The 24,553-nt window shown below is 39.4% G+C and overlaps 3 protein-coding genes and 1 long non-coding RNA gene across 7 annotated transcripts in view; 3 read left to right on the top strand and 1 right to left on the bottom strand.

The window, feature by feature from the left end:
* Positions 1-5,790, bottom strand: part of LOC125767120 (uncharacterized) — a 33,196-nt gene extending 27,406 nt beyond the window's left edge. Inside the window, exons 1-2 of the long non-coding RNA XR_007418738.1 lie at positions 2,802-5,790; positions 279-658 (exon numbers count right to left, since the gene is read on the bottom strand). This is a non-coding gene — a long non-coding RNA (uncharacterized LOC125767120). The remainder of the gene's footprint in view (positions 1-278; positions 659-2,801) is intronic.
* The window catches only part of LOC125767023 (proton-associated sugar transporter A-like), a 36,830-nt gene extending 28,196 nt beyond the window's left edge, over positions 1-8,634 (top strand). The window contains exons 2-6 of the mRNA XM_049433245.1: positions 5,821-6,272; positions 6,389-7,049; positions 7,134-7,308; positions 7,387-7,482; positions 7,557-8,634. Coding sequence (XP_049289202.1) covers positions 5,821-6,272; positions 6,389-7,049; positions 7,134-7,308; positions 7,387-7,482; positions 7,557-7,688 — 1,516 coding nt within the window. The 3' untranslated portion in view covers positions 7,689-8,634. The remainder of the gene's footprint in view (positions 1-5,820; positions 6,273-6,388; positions 7,050-7,133; positions 7,309-7,386; positions 7,483-7,556) is intronic.
* A 153-nt stretch (positions 8,635-8,787) lies between these two features.
* LOC125767115 (proton-associated sugar transporter A-like) lies at positions 8,788-11,875 on the top strand. Its single transcript, XM_049433382.1, has 5 exons — positions 8,788-9,492; positions 9,558-10,464; positions 11,188-11,493; positions 11,583-11,678; positions 11,741-11,875. Exons 1-5 carry the CDS (start codon positions 9,371-9,373, stop codon positions 11,870-11,872), a joined length of 1,563 nt encoding a protein of 520 aa, XP_049289339.1. The 5' UTR covers positions 8,788-9,370; the 3' UTR covers positions 11,873-11,875.
* A 1,586-nt stretch (positions 11,876-13,461) lies between these two features.
* LOC125766996 (sodium-dependent nutrient amino acid transporter 1-like) lies at positions 13,462-22,583 on the top strand. 4 transcript variants are annotated; one of them, XM_049433179.1, is made up of 6 exons: positions 13,462-14,090; positions 17,723-18,633; positions 20,904-21,019; positions 21,112-21,370; positions 21,454-22,097; positions 22,174-22,583. In XM_049433179.1, exons 2-6 carry the CDS (start codon positions 17,933-17,935, stop codon positions 22,419-22,421), a joined length of 1,968 nt encoding a protein of 655 aa, XP_049289136.1. In that variant the 5' UTR covers positions 13,462-14,090; positions 17,723-17,932; the 3' UTR covers positions 22,422-22,583. The 4 variants fall into 4 exon arrangements, with proteins under 4 accessions (XP_049289136.1, XP_049289140.1, XP_049289139.1 ...); XM_049433183.1 differs by lacking the exon at positions 13,462-14,090 and adding an exon at positions 16,407-17,333 and having other exon boundaries at positions 17,944-18,633; XM_049433182.1 differs by lacking the exon at positions 13,462-14,090 and adding an exon at positions 16,407-17,333.
* Positions 22,584-24,553: the final 1,970 nt, after the last annotated feature.

The following is a 24,553-nucleotide window of genomic DNA, read 5'->3' as shown; positions in this document are numbered from 1 at the left end:
CTGTTTGAGAAAATGTAAAATTTTCCTCATTTTTGCACCAAGTTTTGCCTATAACTCGGTCGGTATCCAACGGATCGCCAATCTTTAACCTGTGGTCGATAGATGGCACCAATGGCTACATTTTCTTCCTGGACGGCCATGCCCTCAGATGTCTGTGCTAGAAATTATGCGAGGAACCAAGTTTCTTACCCTGTTTGAAAAATGTAAAATTTTCCTCATTTTTGCACCAAGTTTTGCCTATAAGTCGGTCGGTATCCAACGGATCGCCAATCTTTAACCTGTGGTCGATAGATGGCTCCAATGGCTACATTTTCTTCTTGGACGGCCATGCCCTCAGATGTCTGTGCCAGAAGTTATTCGAGGAACCAAGTTCCTTACCCTGTTTGAGAAAATGTAAAATTTTCCTCATTTTTGCACCAAGTTTTGCCTATAACTCGGTCGGTATCCAACGGATCGCCAATCTTTAACCTGTGGTCGATAGATGGCACCAATGGCTACATTTTCTTCTTGGACGGCCATGCCCTCAGATGTCTGTGCCAGAAGTTATTCGAGGAACCAAGTTCCTTACCCTGTTTGAGAAAATGTAAAATTTTCCTCATTTTTGCACCAAGTTTTGCCTATAACTCGGTCGGTATCCAACGAATCGCCAATCTTTAACCTGTGGTCGATAGATGGGACCAATGGCTACATTTTCTTCCTGGACGGTCATGCCCTCAGATGTCTGTGCCAGAAGTTATTCGAGAAAGCAAGTTCCTTACCCTGTTTGAGAAAATGTAAAAATTTCTTCATTTTTGAGCAGTTCTGCAAAATTTTTAAATGTGATATATTTTATTGCGAATTTGTTGCAATAAGTTTCTTTTCACTCAAATAATGCTTTAAATTAAAAAAAGAATAAAAAATCAGAAAAAAATTTCAAAAAAATTTTCCACTCGAAAATTTCATAAGGCTTACCCCTTACGTTTTTTTTGAGAAATTTTGCAAAAAAAAATGAAATTGATTTATTTTAATGCCAATTGGTTGCAATGTGTTTCTTTTCACTCAAGTAATGCTTTAAATAAAAAAAAGTGTGAAAAATAATAAAAAAATCAAAAAAATAAAAAAAATGCAAATTTACTAAGGCTCATTTTTGCACCAAATTTTGGCTATAACTCGGTCGGTATCCAACGGATCGCCAATCTTTAACCTGTGGTCGATAGATGGCACCAATGGCTACATTTTCTTCTTGGACGGCCATGCCCTCAGATGTCTGTGCCAGAAGTTATTCGAGGAACCAAGTTCCTTACCCTGTTTGAGAAAATGTAAAATTTTCCTCATTTTTGCACCAAGTTTTGCCTATAACTCGGTCGGTATCCAACGGATCGCCAATCTTTAACCTGTGGTCGATAGATGGCACCAATGGCTACATTTTCTTCCTGGACGGCCATGCCCTCAGATGTCTGTGCCAGAAGTTATTCGAGAAAGCAAGTTCCTTACCCTGTTTGAGAAAATGTAAAAATTTCTTCATTTTTGAGCAGTTCTGCAAAATTTTTAAATGTGATATATTTTATTGCGAATTTGTTGCAATAAGTTTCTTTTCACTCAAATAATGCTTTAAATTAAAAAAATAATAAAAAATCAGAAAAAAATTTCAAAAAAATTTTCCACTCGAAAATTTCATAAGGCTTACCCCTTACGTTTTTTTGGGAAATTTTGCAAAAAAAAATGAAATTGATTTATTTTAATGCCAATTGGTTGCAATGTGTGTCTTTTCACTCAAGTAATGCTTTAAATAAAAAAAAGAGTGAAAAATAGTAAAAAAATAAAAAAAAATCAAAAAAATGAAAATTTACTAAGGCTCATTTTTGCACCAAATTTTGGCTATAACTCGGTCGGTATCCAACGGATCGCCAATCTTTAACCTGTGGTCGATAGATGGCACCAATGGCTACATTTTCTTCTTGGACGGCCATGCCCTCAGATGTCTGTGCCAGAAGTTATTCGAGGAACCAAGTTCCTTACCCTGTTTGAGAAAATGTAAAATTTTCCTCATTTTTGCACCAAGTTTTGCCTATAAGTCGGTCGGTATCCAACGGATCGCCAATCTTTAACCTGTGGTCGATAGATGGCACCAATGGCTACATTTTCTTCTTGGACGGCCATGCCCTCAGATGTCTGTGCCAGAAGTTATTCGAGGAACCAAGTTCCTTACCCTGTTTGAGAAAATGTAAAATTTTCCTCATTTTTGAGCAGTTCTGCAAAATTTTTAAATGTGATATATTTTATTGCGAATTTGTTGCAATAAGTTTCTTTTCACTCAAATAAGGCTTTCAATTAAAAAAAGAATAAAAAATCAGAAAAAAAATTCAAAAAAATTTTCCACTCGAAAATTTCATAAGGCTTACCCCTTACGTTTTTTTTGAGAAATTTTGCAAAAAAAATAGAATTGATTTATTTTAATGCCAATCGATTGCAATGTGTTTCTTTTCACTCAAGTAATGTTTTAAATAAAAAAAAGAGTGAAAAATTATAAAAAATCAAAAAATTCAAAAAAATAAAAATTTACTAAGGCTCATTTTTGCACCAAGTTTTGCCTATAACTCGGTCGGTATCCAACGGATCGCCAATCTTTAACCTGTGGTCGATAGATGGCACCAATGGCTACATTTTTTTCTTGGACGGCCATGCCCTCAGATGTCTGTGCCAGAAGTTATTCGAGGAACCAAGTTCCTTACCCTGTTTGAGAAAATGTAAAATTTTCCTCATTTTTGCACCAAGTTTTGCCTATAACTCGGTCGGTATCCAACGGATCGCCAATCTTTAACCTGTGGTCGATAGATGGCACCAATGGCTACATTTTCTTCCTGGACGGCCATGCCCTCAGATGTCTGTGCCAGAAGTTATTCGAGAAAGCAAGTTCCTTACCCTGTTTGAGAAAATGTAAAATTTTCCTCATTTTTCTGCAATTCAGCAACATTTTTAAATGTGATATATTTTATTGTGAATTTGTTGCAATAAGTTTCTTTTCACTCAAATAATGCTTTAAATTAAAAAAATAATAAAAAATCAGAAAAAAATTTCAAAAAAATTTTCTACTCGAAAATTTCATAAGGCTTACCCCTTACGTTTTTTTTGGGAAATTTTGCAAAAAAAATGAAATTGATTTATTTTAATGCCAATTGGTTGCAATGTGTGTCTTTTCACTCAAGTAATGCTTTAAATAAAAAAAAGAGTGAAAAATAGTAAAAAAATAAAAAAAAATCAAAAAAATGAAAATTTACTAAGGCTCATTTTTGCACCAAATTTTGGCTATAACTCGGTCGGTATCCAACGGATCGCCAATCTTTAACCTGTGGTCGATAGATGGCACCAATGGCTACATTTTCTTCTTGGACGGCCATGCCCTCAGATGTCTGTGCCAGAAGTTATTCGAGGAACCAAGTTCCTTACCCTGTTTGAGAAAATGTAAAATTTTCCTCATTTTTGCACCAAGTTTTGCCTATAACTCGGTCGGTATCCAACGGATCGCCAATCTTTAACCTGTGGTCGATAGATGGCACCAATGGCTACATTTTCTTCCTGGACGGCCATGCCCTCAGATGTCTGTGCCAGAAGTTATTCGAGGAACCAAGTTCCTTACCCTGTTTGAGAAAATGTAAAATTTTCCTCATTTTTGCACCAAGTTTTGCCTATAACTCGGTCGGTATCCAACGAATCGCCAATCTTTAACCTGTGGTCGATAGATGGGACCAATGGCTACATTTTCTTCTTGGACGGCCATGCCCTCAGATGTCTGTGCCAGAAGTTATTCGAGAAAGCAAGTTCCTTACCCTGTTTGAGAAAATGTAAAATTTTCCTCATTTTACTGCAATTCAGCAAAATTTTTAAATGTGATATATTTTATTGTGAATTTGTTGCAATAAGTTTCTTTTCACTCAAATAATGCTTTAAATTAAAAAAATAATAAAAAATCAGAAAAAAATTTCAAAAAAATTTTCCACTCGAAAATTTCATAAGGCTTACCCCTTACGTTTTTTTGGGAAATTTTGCAAAAAAAAATGAAATTGATTTATTTTAATGCCAATTGGTTGCAATGTGTGTCTTTTCACTCAAGTAATGCTTTAAATAAAAAAAAGAGTGAAAAATAGTAAAAAAATAAAAAAAAATCAAAAAAATGAAAATTTACTAAGGCTCATTTTTGCACCAAATTTTGGCTATAACTCGGTCGGTATCCAACGGATCGCCAATCTTTAACCTGTGGTCGATATATGGCACCATTGACTACATTTTCTTCTTGGACGGCCATGCCCTCAGATGTCTGTGCCAGAAGTTATTCGAGGAACCAAGTTCCTTACCCTGTTTGAGAAAATGTAAAATTTTCCTCATTTTTGCACCAAGTTTTGCCTATAACTCGGTCGGTATCCAACGGATCGCCAATCTTTAACCTGTGGTCGATAGATGGCACCAATGGCTACATTTTCTTCTTGGACGGCCATGCCCTCAGATGTCTGTGCCAGAAGTTATTCGAGGAACCAAGTTCCTTACTCTGTTTGAGAAAATGTAAAATTTTCCTCATTTTTGCACCAAGTTTTGCCTATAACTCGGTCGGTATCCAACGGATCGCCAATCTTTAACCTGTGGTCGATAGATGGCACCAATGGCTACATTTTCTTCTTGGACGGCCATGCCCTCAGATGTCTGTGCCAGAAGTTATTCGAGGAACCAGGTTCCATACCCTGTTTGTGAAAATGTAAAATTTTCCTCATTATTCTGCAATTCAGCAAAATGTTTAAATGTGATATATTTTATTGCGAATTTGTTGCAATAAGTTTCGTTTCACTCAAATAATGCTTTAAATTAAAAAAATAATAAAAAATCAGAAAAAAAATTCAAAAAAAATTTCTACTCGAAAATTTTGAGTGGAAACGAAACGTTTGAAGAGTTGAAACGTAATACATTTGTACATACCCAAAACTAGCCAAATGAATATACTACTCGCTCTGCCTAACTATCAAACCTACATAAGCGTACAAGCGAGTTTGTCTGATCGGCAAGGACATGAAACGGGATCCGCCTCTGCTTAAAAGATTGGTAAATTTATAGCATTTTTTATTCTTTTTTTTATTTAAAGTATTATTTGAGTGAAATTTTCAAATTTTTAGATTTTTTTTATTTCCTTATGATTTTTTCATCCTTTCTTTATTTAAAGAATTATTTGAGTGAAAAGAAACTTATTTGAGCCAAATGGCATAAAAAAATCAATTTATTATATTTTGCTAAATTACTCAAAAAAAAGGTAAAAAATAGGCATTAGGAGCAGAGGCGGATCAAGCTTCTCGGAGGTCCCAAGCGGAATGTTAATTTTGGCCCCAAAACTAAAGAGAGTCGCACTGTCGATAAACTTAAATCAATAAGGTTTATTTTGCATTCCATGATGACCGATCGGAGGAAGTCAAATTATGAAACTACTGACCGGGGTGGGGTTTTTATTACTCCGAAATGAGTCGTTGAAAGAGCTGACTCCTAATAACGACTCATTCACTCTGAGTTGACTCACTAAAAAGAGTTGTTATTCTCATCTCTACTACAAACCTTAAAGGCGGTAGTACATTATGAAAAACTCTGTGAAGTATCTACTTTATCGTAAATTTCACGCAATGTAAAGGAGACACTTGGTTCAAAAGATAAGGGTGAACTGGCAGCCCTTCGATCGTAGATTTAAAAGTTAAAATGAGAATAGTTTAAAGTCATGGTTTCAGAGATAGTGGACTATGTGTCTCCAGAGTGTAGTGTTTATCTGGTGTTAATATTATTTTCCATTATTTCTTATCTCCCAAACAACAGAAAGAAGTCGCGATTGCAACTGATACGACTGTCTATGGTGATCGTCGGTATCGAGTTCTTGTATGCAGCCGAGACGGCCTTCGTTACACCGATCCTGCTGGGAATCGGCCTTTCGCACACGTTCATGACAATGATCTGGGCTTTTTCGCCGGTGCTGGGATTCTTCTTTGCGCCCATGATAGCTTCATTCAGTGACACGATACGGTTACAGTGGGGACGACGCCGTCCAGTCCTGTTAGCGTTAGGGCTCGCGATGATGACCGGAATGTGGATACTGCCCCATGGTAAAACGATTGGCGTATTCTTCGGCGATCCCGATGTGCCGGTTGATCAGATGGAGGGCTTCAGGTGGTCAATTCCGGTCACAATAGTTGGGCTCGTGCTTACGGATTTCGATGCAGAAACGAGCAATGGTATTGCACGGGCCTATTTTATGGACATGTGTACACCGGGTAGGTTTCGTGAAGAGAAGTTATCCAGCAAGTAGCTTTAAAGGAGGTGCAAAACACTCATGACGAAATATAAAAAAAATCTTTATCTGAATTCACAATTTTCTATATATCCTCAGATGATCAGGCACGAGTACTGACGACGGCTATGTTCATCGGTGGACTAGGAGGCACAGCCGGCTACGTGCTGGGTGCAATCGACTGGAGCCAAACCAATCTGGACATCCTCGGCAGCAATGAAGCGACTGTATTTCTGTTTGTGTTCATCGTACTCGGCATCGGATTGCTGATCACATTAACTAGTTACCGTGAGGTCCCTTTGCCCTTGTTAGAGAGCGATCGACTGTTGCGACCAATCAACTCCAACGCATTCGAAGCGGAGAAGACTCGCCAGTTGGCCGTGTACAGCATCTCCAAGGACGTTCTGGTTGACCCGGTGAAACCGGATAAAGATCCGGCACTGTCTACAGATGAGGATGACGACGATAAGCCACTGAAGTTGCGTGACTTCGTGCGGAACATTGTCCGAATGCCGAAAAGCCTTTTCATATTGTATTCGACACAGTTCTTCTCGCAACTCGGCTATCTCAGCTACTGTCTCTACTTTACCGACTTTGTGGGTGCTGAAGTGTTTGGAGGCGATGTTTCCGCACCGCCTGGATCACCGGAAGCGGCACTGTACGAAGAAGGGGTACGGTACGGTTGCTGGGGTATGGCAGTATTTGCTGTATGCAGTGCCTCCTACTCAGCCATCATCGAGCAGTTGGTGAAGCGATTCAGGTATAAATTATATCCATATTTCAAGAAGATAAACCATATATGAAGAAGATGAAAGGGAGGCATTAATCTTATCCACTTCTCTAGTGCTCGCCCAGTGTACATGGGAGGATTGTTGCTGTTCAGCTTGGGCATGTTGTTTATGGGACTGTTCAAGGAGAAGTTTATGATCTTCATTGCCTGCCCGACGGTAGGCATTATGTATGCAACGATGTACTCTCTACCGTACTTACTGGTGTCTCAATATCACTCTAAAAATTCAGTAAGTAGTTCCTTCTTGTAGTAACACATTCGTGCATCAAAAAAATGGGAAAACTTAATGTACTTTTGTGATTTACAGTTTGAGATGAAGGATGGTAAATGTATTCCAAACACAACCAAGCGTGGCTTCGGTGCTGACGTTTCCATGATGAGTAGCATGCTTTTCCTCGCACAGGTAGTTTAAGGAAAATATTTGCACTCACTATCTCTCATAAAGATACTAATATTATAATGTTGCTACTCTCACAGCTCATCATATCGCTTGCCATTGGAAGCATCATCGATGCGGTCGAATCGAACGTGGTGGTAATCTTCTCTGCCAGTATATTCTCCCTTGTCGCTGCCCTGACAGCCTCACAGATAGTCTACATGGGACTGTGATAGATAATACGATAGAATTCGGACAGTCGGGAACGTGAAACGTGCACGGGACTATAATCAGGACATGTGATATAACATATTATTTAATCCGACAGTTAATGTGATTTGTCTCGCGCAAGCTAAACCTCGTTGCCATGAAGGTTCGAAATAATGATACATTGGTGCAAGGCAATGATAACAAACATGCCAAGCTGATTAAAAATTGAATCATCGGGAATAAGAAAGGAGTCATTGTTAATTGGTGTTATAGCGAATGAGAAATTTCAATCAATCTTTTCTACTTAATGATTACTAGGTGTTAATATAATATTCTCCTACTTCTGATAAAACGAAAGAACGTTGTACAGAAGCTTCAATTCCGTTCCCCAACAGATTACTTAACCTAAAACTGCAGCAGAAAGTAAAGTAGTAGGTTGAAAACAAAGAGGCCTGTCTTAAAGTTTGGAGCTACCGGTTTAACGTTAGAAAAGTATCTGAAGAAGAAAGCCAATGGTATCCGAAAGGATCAATCAAGGACGGCCGTTTGTATTTAGTGATTGACACAGGTTGAAGAAGGTCGCATAAACATAATTCTGGGGAAGTACGGTATCGAGGTATGATTTTATAAAGAAATCTACTTTACGGTGAATGCCAGCGACAAGCATGACAGCCGGTTAATTTACAACCTACACGACCTTCGTGGGAAACCAAATATCCCTGAGATGCGACCAACACAATTTTTACGGGAAAAACCTCAAACGGAGGATCTTCACAGGTGACAATTGAACTGATTGAAATGTTTATATTTAAATGCTGATCGATCTTCACTGCACGGGAAGACATCAATGAGGTTTTTGAGATGACCTCATGTATTTCGGAATAAAAAAAAAGGTTTCGTTCAATTTTTCTTTAGTTTTATTCTTCATCTTTCGTAAGTCTAATTATTCTAATGCATTTACTTTACTAATTTTGGAGATTAATTTTTCAAATATGTTCTACAAGCACAATCAAACAATGTTTTTTTTTATTATTTTTATTTTTTTTAAACAACGAATCGCTCAACACATTGTTAGCAAGCGTAAAATGATCAATTACGGTTTAGCACCTCTTCGGAATTTGCTGGTGAAAGTGATGATTAGGTGCAGTTTGCAGTAAATTAGAAACGGCAATTAAATGGTTTTTCGCAGACGTCGTATCAGCAAATTATTTACAATTTACGAATTCTCTACTGACCTGAAAAGCATCATGTCAAGAACTCAATTGCTGTAATCAGAACACACAAAAAATAATAATCACTGTTCCCAGCCTAGCACAGCATTACCATAGGGTTAACCCAACCAAGAGTAGCCGAGCAAACTTTAATAATCATAATCGCAAAATTTGTCTCATGATTAAAGCATATGGTTTCGTTACCTTGAATCAATACACTGATTCCATTTGATGCTGGCCAAGAATACGAAAAAGGCTTATCTATGACGTTAACTACACAATTCCGGAAGTATACAATAAAAAGGGGAAAAAACTGTCCCAAGACTCTTGAGATTACCAATGGGACAATAGCCGTAGAGCGCCTGTCGTTTCCTTGTTGGAGAGATTACGATTGTCTTACAGACGCCGGAGCTACACATGCGTGCCCGTTTTGATTCTCATCAGCATCTGTATCAGTATGATTCTGGAGTTGACGGTGACTAACAGCAGTAGCTATGTACGGAACGTACCAGCAGCAAGATCGTCTCACGGAGGATGAAATATTACAGCGTATGTTGGAGAGGCGGCACAACTTTGCCAAACTAGACAACAACCGAGGATATCAGCATACTTTTAGGTGAGTTTTTAAATCTAGGAGATCTATTGTGGTGATCTTGCAACAAACTGAATGTTTCGTTCCAGGAAGAAATCCCGATGGGAGCTGGTGCGCTTATCGCTACTGATCGTGGGGATCGAATGTACGTACGCAACAGAAACAGCACTAGTAGCACCGATTCTGCTTGGCATAGGACTGCCACACACCGTCATGACCATGATCTGGGCAACACCCTCGATGGCTGGACTACTGTTCGCACCCGTGATTGCCTCCGTCAGCGATCGGTTAAGATCCCGCTGGGGTCGTCGACGTCCGGTGATGCTTGCGCTTGGTATAACGACTCTCACCGGTATGCTCATTCTACCGAACGGACCAGCCGTTGGTGAACTGCTTGGGCTGACCAGCGTTGGGTGGTTGGCAACGATCACAACGTTCGGATTAATTATGTCAGACTTTTCGGCTGAAACGAGTAACGGACTCTGCCGTACGTACGCGATGGAGGTGTGCACGATTCGGGATCAGGCACGTGTTCTCAGCATTATGGTACTAACGGGTGGAATCGGTGCTACGATGGGTGCCCTGTTTGGTGCTATCGATTGGAACCGGCTCGGAATAGGACACTATCTGGGTGGAAACGATGCGTCCGTGTTTGCCGCTAACTGGATCGTGCTGTTCGTTGGACTGTTGGTGACATTGACAAGCTTCGCCGAGATTCCTCTAGCAGTGCAAGAGACGGAACCAATGTTACGCCCTGTTACACAGAAGATGCTGCTCGAGGAGGTAAAACGCGAGCATGGTATGAGCGAAGCAGTGGAACAGGATGATGTCCCTGAGGTGGTTGGGTTTAAACAATTCCTACTAAACGTTCTGCACATGCCCCGATCGATGAAAGTCCTCTGCCTGACGCAACTGCTTAGTCATATGAGCTACCTCACGTACTGTCTGTACTACACGGACTTTGTCGGTGCTACTGTGTACGAAGGTGATGTACGGGTAAGTATTGACATTTGCATTGGTGACACTTGTGCAAGGTGAAAAGAAGAGATAAGTTGTGGAAATTTTCTACGAATGGAAGTTATTTTCAATTGAGTGAGTGCACAAATAAGTGAAGAGATGCCGGAGTGGTTGAAATTTGAAGTGTGATAATGATAAGACAGTGTCTAACTTAACTAAACGAACGTTTGATTTTTAGATGTGAAAAGATAGACTAATCTATGAGTGAAGTTCATGTTAAATATTTATTTCCAGTATGCTATATGGCATTAGATGTGTTTTAAAAAAGACGCTATTACATACTTTATCTCCGATAAACGTGGAACAAGAGGATCAAAACAAAGAGTTTTTATATTTATGCTTAGCACTGTTATACATTAGCTGTTCGAAAAAGCTGTATTTTTTCGATTTTTTATTTTCATTTTTAACTAATAATTTTGATTCCTATTCCCCTTCATAACAATCTTCCAATTGCATATAACGTATGGTAGTATAAAAAACTTGGCATATTTGGCATAAATGGGGGTGGACCATTTCTCGTTTTAACGTCTGTAATAGTTTAAGTAACAAAGCTAAATCTGTAGTACATATATCATCCCTAAAACATTCAGACTCAACAATTTGGAACAACATTCAGGAGTATTTTCTTAAAGAATTTAAAAAGTGTTTCTAGAATCTAAAACTTTAAATAACTTACAAAATCTTTTTTTATTCCTTTTGCAGGCTTTGAAAGGTTCTCAAGCCGCTGAACGATACGCGGACGGTGTCCGGTTTGCTTGTCTCGGTATGGCACTCTGCTCCACGACCTCCTCCATCTACTCCGTATTCATCGAACGGCTCATCGTTCGGTTTGGTGCTCGGTCAGTTTATGTTGGCGGTCTGCTGGCACATTGCTTCGGGATGATCATGATGGGACTTGCTCCTTATAAGCTGGTGGTGTTTTCATGTTGCGCCCTTACGGGCGTCATGTACGCCACCATCTACTCTATACCGTTCCTGTTGATCTCACACTATCATTCGAAAAATTGCGTATGTTTTACCCAAACCACAAACAACATTAATCGGCTATGAGCTGTTTTTAAAGTGATATTTTTGTTTCGTGCTGCTTTAAATTCTAGTTCGTTGAGGTTAATGGAGAGTACGTGGAAAGCATCGAGCGACGAGGATTCGGAGTGGATGTTTCGATGATGAGCAGTATGCTATGTTTAGCACAGGTATAAATGATTTTTTACATTTTTGTTAAAAGCTTTTTAATTATGATCTTTCCGTTTTGCAGTTAATTGTGTCATTAGCGATTGGTGCAGTAATTGATTCGGTTGGATCCACTATTATAATAACATTTATCTCTTCCGCCTTCATGCTATGTGCTGCCTGTTCCGCAATGGCAATCCTTTACATGGGATTATAGATTTAATTAAGTTTATTAAATCTATCAATTAGAGTATAAATATTAAAGTATATATTATATATATATAGTATATATATATAAGTATAAATTAGATAATGAAGTATATATACATAAATATACATTAACTTTTTCGTACATTTCAAGTATCGGTCGTACAATTTTTTAAATTTACTTCGTTAAGTGGTGTACTTTCCTCATTTAGTATGCAGTTGTCCACGGAAGCACTAAAAAGCGACTAACATAACATAATTTGCGTAATTCCCATACTGTGTTGTCCTCAAATTTGTTCTGTTTGTTCTGTTCTGTTCAGTCGCTCCTTCTGTCAATGCTCAATAGTTGGCCGAAAGACAGACGAGCGTTCAAAACACGTCTTAAAGACATGACCAGGTCGCCAATCCGTTTCCGACAGGTTTGACTCCACCTGATCCAGCCAACGAGCTCGCTGTGTTCCTCTCCGCCTCGCGCCGAACGGATCACTGACGAGCACCTTCCTGGTGGGGCATGAGTCCGGCATCCTCATCACGTGCCCCAGCCATCGTATTCTTCCGGCTTTGACCACCGTCAGGATATCTGCACCGCCAAACAGCTCAGCTAGCTCGTGGTTCATTCTCCTTCTCCACACGCCCTGCTCGCACACACCGCCAAAGATCCAGGTACTGTGTCTTCGTCGCATTGATCCTCAATCCAATTCTTTAGCCCTCGCGTTTCAGTCGAAGCCCGCGCTTCGCATGACACCTTCCAGAGCGATGTTAAACAGCAAACAGAAGAGTCCGTCCCCTTGCCTCAGATCACGGTGAGATTCGAACTCTCGCCTTGCCTTGCCACCTCGCCTTCAACTGCCGTACCAGCTTCCCTGGAAATCCGTACTGCTACACGGTGGTCCATAGTTCGGTGGCGAAATCTGTGGCAAGGTCGCAAGTCTGCAGAAGATTATTCGCGATAGGAGCTTATAAGCAACACTCAAGACTGATGTATACGTTAAATACTGCATTGCAAGTGATTTTTTGTTAACAAATTGAAATGCATAATCGAAATATGTGAAGAAAAAATATTCGTACGATTGTACGACTCAACTGAGCAAACGAAGCTTTCGAAGATAAACGCCTTTGTGTATGCAATTTGATTGCACGTAAGCTTCGGAACATTTTTTTAATTGCGTTAAATTTGTTGGATTTCATAAGTCAAAATTAATTTATATCAACTGCTTACCTTTTGGGGATTATAAAATTAAAAAGATTTGCTCTGGAAAAAAAATCTGTTTTCAATAGATTGCTTAAGCTCTAACTCTACCTTGTGTTGTATTTTACAACAAAATTATTTACTCCGTCTCTTCGGAGAAATTGAGCGCTAAAGCAATTTAAGAGTTGTAAATGATAAATTGACCACAATCTGTTTTATCACTAAGCTCACACCTGGGAACTATAAAATAATACATCCGTCGTCACATTTTCACGGGAAACGTCTAAAAATGGATGAAAATAAATATTTTGGTGCAACATCCCTGTGCTATACGGCGGATAACAGTTCGCATTGATAAAAAAAACCACCCTCTCGCTTGGGTATACAGGATCGAAATTGCCACCACTTAAAAACTCCTATCTCCGCGTATGTTTATCGACGTACCTCATGACGTGCGTGCCACCCGATCAGCTGGTGCGTGCGTGCGTGCTGAGTATGGTCAGTGATGACAAATATCTTCTCGGCAGTCAATTAAGCGCTGATTGTTGTAGCCTGACCTACCGTACGAAAAAACACCGGCTGTTTGATGCTGGGTACGAATCGTTTATGATACGAGTTACAGCTGACAGGCATATCGATCATCGTACCGTATCACTTGGTCACAGGGGTGTAGAATGGGCCACGGTAATCATGCTCACCTTCAATGCTAATGCGGATTATCAAATGTGGTTTGACGTGGGGTAGTGGTAGCTAACACTACCACCACTATGCGTCCCCGGGGGTGGATTATGTGTGCTGCATGCCGATGCACTCTCTACTAGTTGTAGGGTAGTTTAGTGTATCTACTGTGGACACGATTGAAAAGACCGAAAGAGAACGGTGTAAAGGAAAGAAAGGGAAGTAGGTGATAGGTTGTAGTAGTCACAGCAGCCACATTGTACGGGGGGTGCCAGCTGGATGTATTCGCTCTGCCGCGACAACAGTATAGCGATGTCTGCCTTAGTAACAGGTCGCGTTTGGGAGTGTGATTAGTGTGTAGGTGGGTAAAACAATTAGTGTTTATGTACATTGGGTACAAAAAGATGTTTAAGAACATTTGTTTAAACTTTCGAAATAAACATCGAAGATGTGACAAACAACGCAAACGAAGCAACCAAAAAATCGACAAGTTCAAAAGTGAAAGTTTTTCACCTGTGATGTGCTTTGACGTGAATTACACAAAAGAGCCCATCTTATTGTTGCTGTTGAATAGCATTAATTTAGAAAGGCATAGTGCAAAAAACGTTTCCTCTTTTCCTTTCTTTTTTAATGGCATTTACATGGGCTTTAGAATGTTCACCCAGTTACGCGCACGTGGTTTATTGTAGTCGTCGGCCCGGGCGACAAATATTAACCACCCAATAAACCGTCCGTTTGATTATTCGCCGACCACGAACCGTATCGTACACCGTGCTTATGGTGGGGGTGGAAAAGGTTGGAAAGATCGACGAACCGGTTTAGTGTTCCAACAGGTTGCAATAAACGACACACAGGAAGACAACAAACTGTTTACCATATGTCTAGGCATTCAAGCGGGGGTTAATGTTGAAATTTTCAACTGTCTGTAGAACATGTGAAAATGTTCAAATGGCCGATAAGAGAAACTGTTTATATGAAAAATTTGTTTTAGAATCTAATAACAAGAAATTACAAGGCTAAATTTAATACAAAAAAATCATCGAAATCGTGCGCTAGTATATTTAAGAATTTGTATTTCTAGATAAGTTTATGTGAAAATTTCAAATTGTTAATATTATAACATATTTAGAAATATGTTAATGAAAGAGAATTTCTGCTTGGTGAACTTTCGTAAGAAGCATGAACAAAACGTAAATCTTATTAAAATTTCCCTAAAAGTTAATGTAATTAAAAACAGCTTCCTGTGTAATTACACACTTTCAAGAATGCAAAACACATTCGAACATCGAAAAATAAAAGCACGTGGCGTATTTCTAACTAAACATTGTCGCAAATAAATAGCATGAATTCTGACTGAATCTATTTCAATTATTTGATGTACTAAGGTGCATGTTAATCAATGTTCATCACTTCGAAAAACTAATTTTGAAATTTAATTAAATCACAGCACCAAGTACAATCTCTTTTTTTCCAAAAGAATGCACAATGTTTGCAGTTATTTGATAATGAAAGGTTGTTGATGTTAGTCCAAAATAAAACCATTTATAGGGGGGTTTTTTTGTTGGACAGTATTTGTATTTCAAAATTGAAAAGGATATTCTGCCACTTACGTCGACAGTCCTACCTCAACAGCGCCGGAAATCCTTTTATCAAGCAAAACCTTCGTTACTAGCATGTAATCGGATACATTTTTAAGGCTTTTTATTAAACGGACAGATAGCATTCCAATTTGATACGATTAAAAAATCAATCACTCCAATTACTAACCGCAAATTTATGGATAAACGTCATTCCTTTATTGCGGTGGTGGCATTGTGGTTACAGTTGCCTTCAAAAAAATATACAACATTAAGGGAATGCATATTTTTTAAATTAAATTTGTTTCATGTTTAAAAGTGTTTCATGCTAGAAAATTGGTTTACTGAATTTGAATTAAGCAATCAACTTTATGAAAAGTTTTTTAATTAATTTTAGGGAGAGTAAAAACATATTCAATTAGTATGTGCGATAAAACCGTTTTTTGAAATATGAAATCAAAATACCAATAAATAAAATAAGTCATTACGGGCAAACTCATCACTATGCAAATAAGCATATGTTAGAAAGTTCAATCGTGTTTGTCAGAACAATTTTTTTTTGCAAATCAATACCCAGATTTTTTTCAGAGACATGTGAACCGATTATATTGGAACAAATTAAATTTTACAACAAAGATGTTTTTTTTAATTTCTTTTCGTTGGAAAAGTTTAGATAAACATTTGCTCAAAGCCGATGTTTAAATTTTAAATGAACGCCATTTTATCATTTACTGATGATTTTGCAATCTGCTTCGAAGATAGCTAAACGAAAGTCTTTTTGTTTATTAGTTACTTAGTTTTTAATTTAGTTCAAAAAATATTTTTTTTTAATGTTTTGGATGTTTCTTGACAATATGTTACCGCTGCAAAGAGCTAAAATTTTAAATTTTTCTAGATTTTTTTTTAATTTTTATATAATAACTATACATTCAAATATACATTACTAGCCGTCAAATACATTAAAGAGTTTGCTTTAAACTTTTTTAAATTATTCATTTTTTTCAAGCTTCTAATTACGGGGAGCGTATGTCGTCTCCCCATGATGATTAAAGAAGTAAAAATATAATATTATTTTCTAAAACCATGTATTATTCCTGTATTATTCCAACAGCAAAGTGAAAGCTTGTAATTAGTTCCTTGATGCACTGTGCGTGCAGTGCGTAGTTTGGCAAAATTCCCCGAATTACTACAGTAACCGACATACGATAGGGCTCACCGCACCGATCAGGGAATGCATTAACGCCTCATCCTAGCGTACCCTCATCATCGCCCAAAAAAAAAAACGCCGGCCTGTACGGATCATGTTACGTACGCAAACCAAAATGAGAAACAAAACACAAATATCCTTACGACACTCTTGACATTCTTGCAAGTGCAGTCTAGCGTGGAGGAAAAAGGTTTGGTGTTATTTTCGGGGCCATTTTTTGGACACCTTGGTGGACGAGTTTTTTTTCTTAAGGGAATTTGCTTAACCCACCCACCCACTTCTCCATTAGAACCCCTTCTGACTTCCGCCCGTTTTGACAGGTAAGGTAGCTGAAGGAATGCCCAAGAAAACACTTGTGAGGTTTCGCTGCTACTCTGCGAGCGAGGTGCATGCTTTACCGCTTTGGACGCAACATTTCAGAAGGGCAGGAACGTTTGCTTGGTGCTGAAAAATGTGCCGGGTATTATAATTGTAGCGAGTCATTTACACTAATAGTGGAATGTCCAGCCTGGTGTGCTGCTTAAATTTCTTCTCCGCCCGGGGTGGGCTCTATTAAGGAACGATGGTTTGACAGTAGTTTCCGATGGTGCGGCCCGGTACCGGATCAGTACGCTGGAAGCCGTTCAGCAGTAAGGATCGTTCAGCAGGCCCGTAAGCACCGGCCAGCTAAACCGAGAAGCGTACAAATCGAAACACCGAACTGCATAACCTCGGCAGATCAAATAGAAAGTGGCGTGCGTCGGCGTAACTTTAAGTGGACATAATTGGTTTTAATATACGGTTGTGCGTTTGGCGGAAAAGGATTGCCGGCCTTCGAACAGTGAGTTCCGTTTGATCTAGATCTTTTGTCGGTGAGCAGCAGTAACAACAGCAGCAGCAGTGTGCGAATTTATTGTGTGGCGGTAGAGGCATTTTAGTCATATTTAGTAGACTGGCGCCACTGGTCGTCCCAGTGTTGAGAATAATCCAGTTAGTAGCACGTGCCGGTTCGGACTCTTTTCTAGCCGGAACCGGACTCTCGATAGACTTAGTAGTGCTTTGTCACCCCTACTGCCTTTTCTTACCGTTTGGTGAGTGCCGGCTTCCCTGGAGAAGATTCTTTCATAGCGCTTAGCGAATAGCAAAAAGGGTGTTCTAAAGGGTGTTGAGGGAAACCGGTTCTCACGGTAGTATTAGTACCTGCTTAACCTTACCCAGCCATGTCCGTAGTTGTTGTATCCGTAGAAAGACGCCATAAGATGCTACCCTAGAAGAACCATTCCTGTGAAGCTTCAGTAAGGTAGTCGGTTTGGTGTGTCTAGTGTCACTAGTTTGTCACCAGTAAAGTGAACTCCGCATCAGACTCCCCCGAAACCGCACACTCGCTGCGTCAAACCTTGAAGTTCCAGTTTTGCACTTACCAATCCACCCTTTTACAACATGGCGACCAGTAATCCGGCATTTGAAAACGATGAGCCCTTAGCGGTGGGGACGATACGATCGCCAAGCTACGATCTCTCCAAGACGCGCTCCAACGAACAGCAGTCCGCTACCAGCGAGCCACAAACGTCCACTGCCAAGGTGAACCACTTCCAGGAGCCACCGGACAAAGGTGGCAACACACGAACCAGCGCACTGCTTGAGATGAACCTCGTGAAGAACATCCACAAGGTACAGCGCGACAAATGGGGCAAAGATATCGAGTTTCTGCTTTCCTGCATAGCGCTCTCGGTCGGACTGGGCAATGTGTGGCGCTTTCCGTTCACTGCGCTGGAAAACGGTGGCGGTGCCTTTGTTATACCGTACCTGATCGTATTGCTGCTGGTCGGTCGTCCGATCTACTATCTGGAGATGCTGATCAGTCAGTTTTCGAGCCGGGGCTGCATCAACGTGTACGATGCATCGCCGGCAATGCGTGGCATCGGTGTTGGTCAAACCTACTCGACTATTATCGTGATGACTTACTATGCGTCACTGATGGCCGTTACGATGCGATATCTGATTGCATCGTTTGCCGATCCGCTACCGTGGAGTGAATGTAGCGAAACCTGGAACGCCACCTGTATCGATTCACGGTTGATCACGAACATGGCCGAAAATTCGACCACCACGGCCGTCACCTCGGCCGAGCTGTACTTTGTGTGAGTATCAAATATCTTTGTTGGGACATTTGGGAGGTATTATGGGACTGAAAAGAGACAACAGTTTTTGCTGTTGTTTGTAACCTGAGACGTATGGAGAGTTTCCAAATTTAAGGGAAAAATTGCTTTTCGTAAAATCAAAATTTCCAAGCATCAAGCAACGATTCCCATACCTGTTTGAATTTTATTTGTTTTTGTTTTTTTAATTAAAAACCTTTAGGAGAAAAAGCACTTTAAAAATTGTTACTGTACTGGGCAGGTTTATTATATTTGATTATGGCTGACCATACGACAATGAGCCGTCATATTGTTATAAAAAATATTAGAAATAATGGATCAATTATATTCAAGCTTGCCCATGATTATTGCTTCCAATTTAAGCGACAGGTGCTGCGTTAGGTGCTGAAATGATTTATAATTAATTACCTGTCAAGTCTTTATTTAGAGTTTTCACTCGATTATGTTTTAACCGAGCTAGATTCTGTAATCCCATTATCATGATTTAACACTAGCCATTTACAGCGTTTGATTAAAAGTCAGGCGTTATCGATGGTTGAATTGTTTAATCGCAAAAATTGATATGATGGATTGGTTGTTCTAGTGCCATTGGAATTTACACAGCTTGTTTGTTCGCTGTTATATCCCCTACGTGAGCTTAATAATTTTTAATTACATGTGCTGAATGATCACGACACTCCAGGGCCTCCTTTATTGTTCGTAAATTTACAGAATATTTCTAAAATATACATTGACAATCTAAAGAGCATAATCTATACAATGTTTAACATAACTATGTGAGACTGTTAAAACTTTTATTCATTTTTAAAGAGGTAATGATTAAACCAATGCCAATTATTTTTAAATTATATTACAACAGCTGATGTATACTGATTAAATTACGAAAAATGGTGAATAATTAATTTTTAACAGCTAGAAGATGAGATGTACAATTATGAAATATCTAAAATTAATAAACATATAATACCAGTATTGGAGCTCGGATTAACGACCGTGATATTCCCAATATCTGATGTAATCCGATGATCTAATGTCCAGTCCAGTGTTTAAATGTTTTAAGAACAAGTGTTTAAATGTTTTAAGTTTTTTTCGGTCAATGTTTTGAACGATCGTTTTTGGCATGTTAAAAAAACTTCAAGTATTTCCATCAGTGTAAAATTTATGGCATTTACTATAACAATTCTATTAAAAATATTTTACAACAGCTTGTTGATCTGCTTTTGATTTCTGGAACGTAAGAAAGCACATCCTTGTGCAAATGTTCTTCTCGTTAACTAAACACATTTTTGTCCGATGTTTGTCACGTTTATGCCTTTACATTACGCATAGCTATTTTACTTACGAAATTTGTCAAAAATTTCGCACATTTAAATGCCCTGCTTAAGGTACCACAAAATTAACAATAGGCAATAAATTCATAGATTAATTTGTTGACTGTCACACGAGGCGTTGGGTGTTAAAATTGGTTTGAAAAGAACACTGATATGAACATCGAAATCAGTCGTTGCTAAAAAAAGGTGCAAATGGATGACCTAATATATCGTGGATATAACACACCAAACGCTGTAAATTGAAACTCTCGTATTACGCAAGTAATTTGTAATAAAGGGAAAATAATTTCCCTCCGCACTTCAAGTCAAATTGCATTCTTTGAAGCAGTGTATAGTTAAAGATCCATGAATAAGATCCTAATAATAATAAGAAGTATCTGTGTTCTGATGAAAGTATGTGAAGTATCTAAGTTCCGATGATAGTAGAGTGACGTATACTACTGGGAGTACTATAAAGTTTCTTACTTTGAATACAGCCATTAAACATCGAGGAAAAGAAATCTCGTCCAGACTGTATGGAAAATCACCTGAAAATTAAGCCATAGCATACCAAAAATGATCAACACTCCCTGACGTTGTAGTGCTAGAAATAGAAAAAGAAATGCAATTTCTTTAATAATTACATGTGAAATAAAAATCAAGGGCTAAATGACGTTCAATCAAATGAAGGATAAGTATGATTTCTAATTTACTTCAGAAGACTGTAGGAACTAGACTTAATTAATTTGACTTTCATTGGATATTGAAATAATGGTGGCAAGGATTTTACTGAATAGGATAAAACATTTCTGAGAACCAGTTGAGTATATCACGCAATGGCATTGATATAACTATTTATTTTTTGATTAATAGACATTGATGAATTACCAGATCAAAGACCAAATCCTTCGTATTAATTCATTGTTTTCTTCTACTCTGCAGTAAAGACGTGCTCAAGGAAGCAAGCACTATACACGATGGCATTGGTACGCCTGATTGGCGTTTGGTGCTGTGCTTGCTCGTACCATGGACCTGTATCTGTTTAACACTCATCAAAGGTAAATGCATTCCTTGCACTCGTGAAAATACTAACCAACATAGAAACATTCACGCTTACAACATCAATTACATTCCGACCCCTTTTTGCCAGGAATTAAAAGCTCCGGTAAGGTTGCCTACTTCCTGGCCATTTTTCCGTACGTAGTGATGCTGGTACTGTTGGTGCGTGCCTGCACACTGGAGGGTGCCGGTGATGGCATGCTGTACTTCATCAAACCGCAGTGGGACCGTATCCTCGAGGCGAAGGTTTGGTATGCGGCCGTTACGCAAGTGTTCTTCTCACTCACGATTTGCTTCGGAAACGTAATGATGTACTCGTCCTACAATCGGTTCCAAAACAACGTTTACAGGTTGGTGCATGGATCAGACGTTTGTGAAAAGATAAAAAAGTATAGCTTTTGTCTAACTCTAACTTAATTCTTGCATTGTGCAGAGATGTGACGATCGTGTCGATCATGGATACGCTTACATCGATGCTGGCTGGTTTGATAGTGTTCGGTGTGATTGGGCATCTGGCCCACGTATTGGAAGCGCCCGACATTAAGCAGGTTGTACGTGGTGGAGCAGGACTTGCCTTCATCACCTACCCGGATGCGATCGCCAAGTTTACCTTCTGGCCTCAGTTTTTCGCGATCGCCTTCTTCATGATGCTGTTCGTGTTGGGCATCGGTAGCAACGTCGGTATGGCCACCACAACCATGACGGTAATTCGTGATCGGTTTCCTCATCTGAAGCCCGCCGTGGTTGCTGTTGGGATCGCTGTGGTTGGGTTTGGCATCGGAATCATCTACACCACACCCGGTGGACAGTATGTGTTGGACTTTTTGGACTTCTATGGCGCTTCGTTCGTGGCGCTCGTACTCGCCGTGTTTGAGATGATAACGTTTGCCTGGATCTACGGTGTGGGACGCATCTGTCGTGATATTGAATTTATGCTCGGCATCAAGACGGGCCTGTACTGGCGTATCTGTTGGGGCATTATCACTCCGACGTTGTTGGCCGCTATTCTGCTGTACCACATCGCAACGTACGAAACCTTCACTTTCAATGGTTACGTGTACCCTGATGGGATGTATGGTTAGTATAGCAACGTATTAAAATCCAACATATAATAATCTATCAATCTAATCCAACAATTATTCTCTACCGGTAGCCTTCGGTTGGTGCATCTTTGCCGCCGGTGTATTACAGCTCCCGGCTTGGGCCATTTATTCGTTTCTCAAGCGCAAAGAACCGGACTGGAGAGATCGTTTACTTCACTGTTTCAAACCAACGCACGATTGGGGCCCGGAAGACCCCGAACTTAATGCCAAGTATCATGAATCGGTGTACAAATATGAACAATCACTGCCACGCGATCGATCGATACTGCGAAGGATGTACGATAATGTGTTCAGCTGAAGCATTTATTGCGAACCTTCGTTCACTCTGGATGTGAACCGCATTTAAGAGTAGAATTGGTTTTTAGCATTAGGCATAAATAAAATTAAAACATATGGTTTTAAGCACTCCAGTATACAAAACAGATACAAATGTCTTTTTAAATAAAGAGATGATTTTGAATGAATGGTTTTGATCTCTTTTGAGAACTTCGGGGTCGTCTAAAGTAGACACTCTAGCTGAATTTCTTAGCTATCGTCGTGAGCAAAATGGTCAAAAGAATATTTCGTATTGGACAAAGAATGATATCCTAAAGGGCCTCCCACAGTAAGCAAAACCACAGATATTCCTTCTTCTTTCTTGACCCGCTCATGGTCGAGCACGTCCTGAAGACATGGCCAGGTCGCCAATCCGTTTCCAGCAAACTAGATCCAGGGCTGCAATCCTCCAGCCACGGCTTCATCCGACCTCCGACGGGTTCGACTCCACCTGATCCTCCTGTGCTCCTCAAAAACCACAGATATGATTAATCTTTAATAACGTATCTATCCATATTTAATGACAGAGCTGAAGGAACTTTAAGTCCGATGTCTAATGTTTGAATGCAACAAGTGCTTAATGTTTCAATTAATCAAGCTTCAAAACAAGTCCTTTGAATATGTTAACACATCTGTTATGAAACTTCATATTAATTAAGAGTCAAGAATTCATCAAACAACATTCTTTGGTGTATAATTCTCCAATTCCACACTACGATCCGTGATACCGACTGGCAGTGAGCTTTATTTGATTTCATCACACAAGAAGCGCCCGGGAATCCCCACAAACTTGTACCATCGTTGCGTTAAGCTGTTGAAGCAGCTCAAGAAAAGTAAAGATTCATATTTTTACTCGGAAACAATTACAAGCTTTACAAGCTTGTTGACAGTAATTACTTCCAATTGCCGTTAATAAATACATGAGCAATATATCTTTAACATATTGAAACTAATTACCAATTTGTTGCTATTGTTCCACCAAGACAGCGATCTGTTAATTGCAGTATTCAACTGTAATTTGACCACATCGCGTTGGTTGGGGTGTTGATGTTTGACTTTCAGTGAAACATTTTAATAATTTTTTGAATTCCATATTTTGTTTTTGCAAATAAAAATTAACAAAAGTTGCGTATTTGAGATATTTCTTTCAAGATTAACAGTTAACTTTATAGATAAAGTAAAAACAATTGTTTCGACTATTGCTTGTAAATGAGCTATTTAGATAGTTTATTCCCCCAAAGGTTGAATAATGCTAATTTTAATTACTACAAAACAAAGAGTAAGATTACGATCGCTATTTCAGTCACCTTTTAAAATTATTCCCTGAAGAAGCAGTAGCTCACAAAGTAAAGAAAAATAAGATATCACACTTTTGCTGATGCTACAAATCTTAAGATAAAAGTTTCTACAAATCCACATCAGCAACTCAATCTTGTTGGAGTTAATATTTGAACTGTCTCATTTTAATACTTCCAGTACATCGCGAGCCCTTTCAAACGAAACGTGTCTTAATGGTACGAGTCATTGATAAGAAATGCCATCGCGTTCTACAGCAAACATGCATCCCCTTCCATCTCGACCTACGAAGCCCGTTTCTAGTAGTCCTCCGCAGTGTCTAAGATTAGTCAACGGCATTTGTAGGGCCGGTCAAATCCCCACAGTCCTGCAGATGATGTCACATTTGAGTCACATTGCATTCCGCAAAGTGAAGCGGGAAAATTGACCCATTCCTAGGTTCAAATAATACGCGCGCGAACAACGTCGCACGGTGTTTCTACAGCCCTGCCCAGAACCGTGTTGGCCATCTGCCTGCATGAATGGGGTTCACGATCAACCCCAAAGCGCAATGGAATTTCCACCAATTGCATGTGTGTGACAGTGGTTTTTTTTTGCGCTGCGGAAGTGTGGGGAAAATTGCATTCGACACAGAAACGTCCATTGCCAGTGCATGTGGGTGTGAAAGGTGCAAATGTGATGCGATCAGTATATCACCGTGCCGCACTACACCATGGTAACGCGCGTTCAATGATCGTCAGCATATGTTTTGGCGTTCACGATCGTCAACACACATGTCAAGGCCTGCTGGCAAACAAACAAACAAGTTTCCGTTTTTAA

The sequence above is a fragment of the Anopheles funestus genome, chromosome 3RL (assembly GCF_943734845.2).
Source record: "Anopheles funestus chromosome 3RL, idAnoFuneDA-416_04, whole genome shotgun sequence".
Lineage (NCBI taxonomy): Eukaryota > Metazoa > Arthropoda > Insecta > Diptera > Culicidae > Anopheles > Anopheles funestus.
The sequence above is the reverse complement of the archived record's forward strand: the minus strand, read 5'-3'. Positions and strand labels throughout refer to the sequence as shown.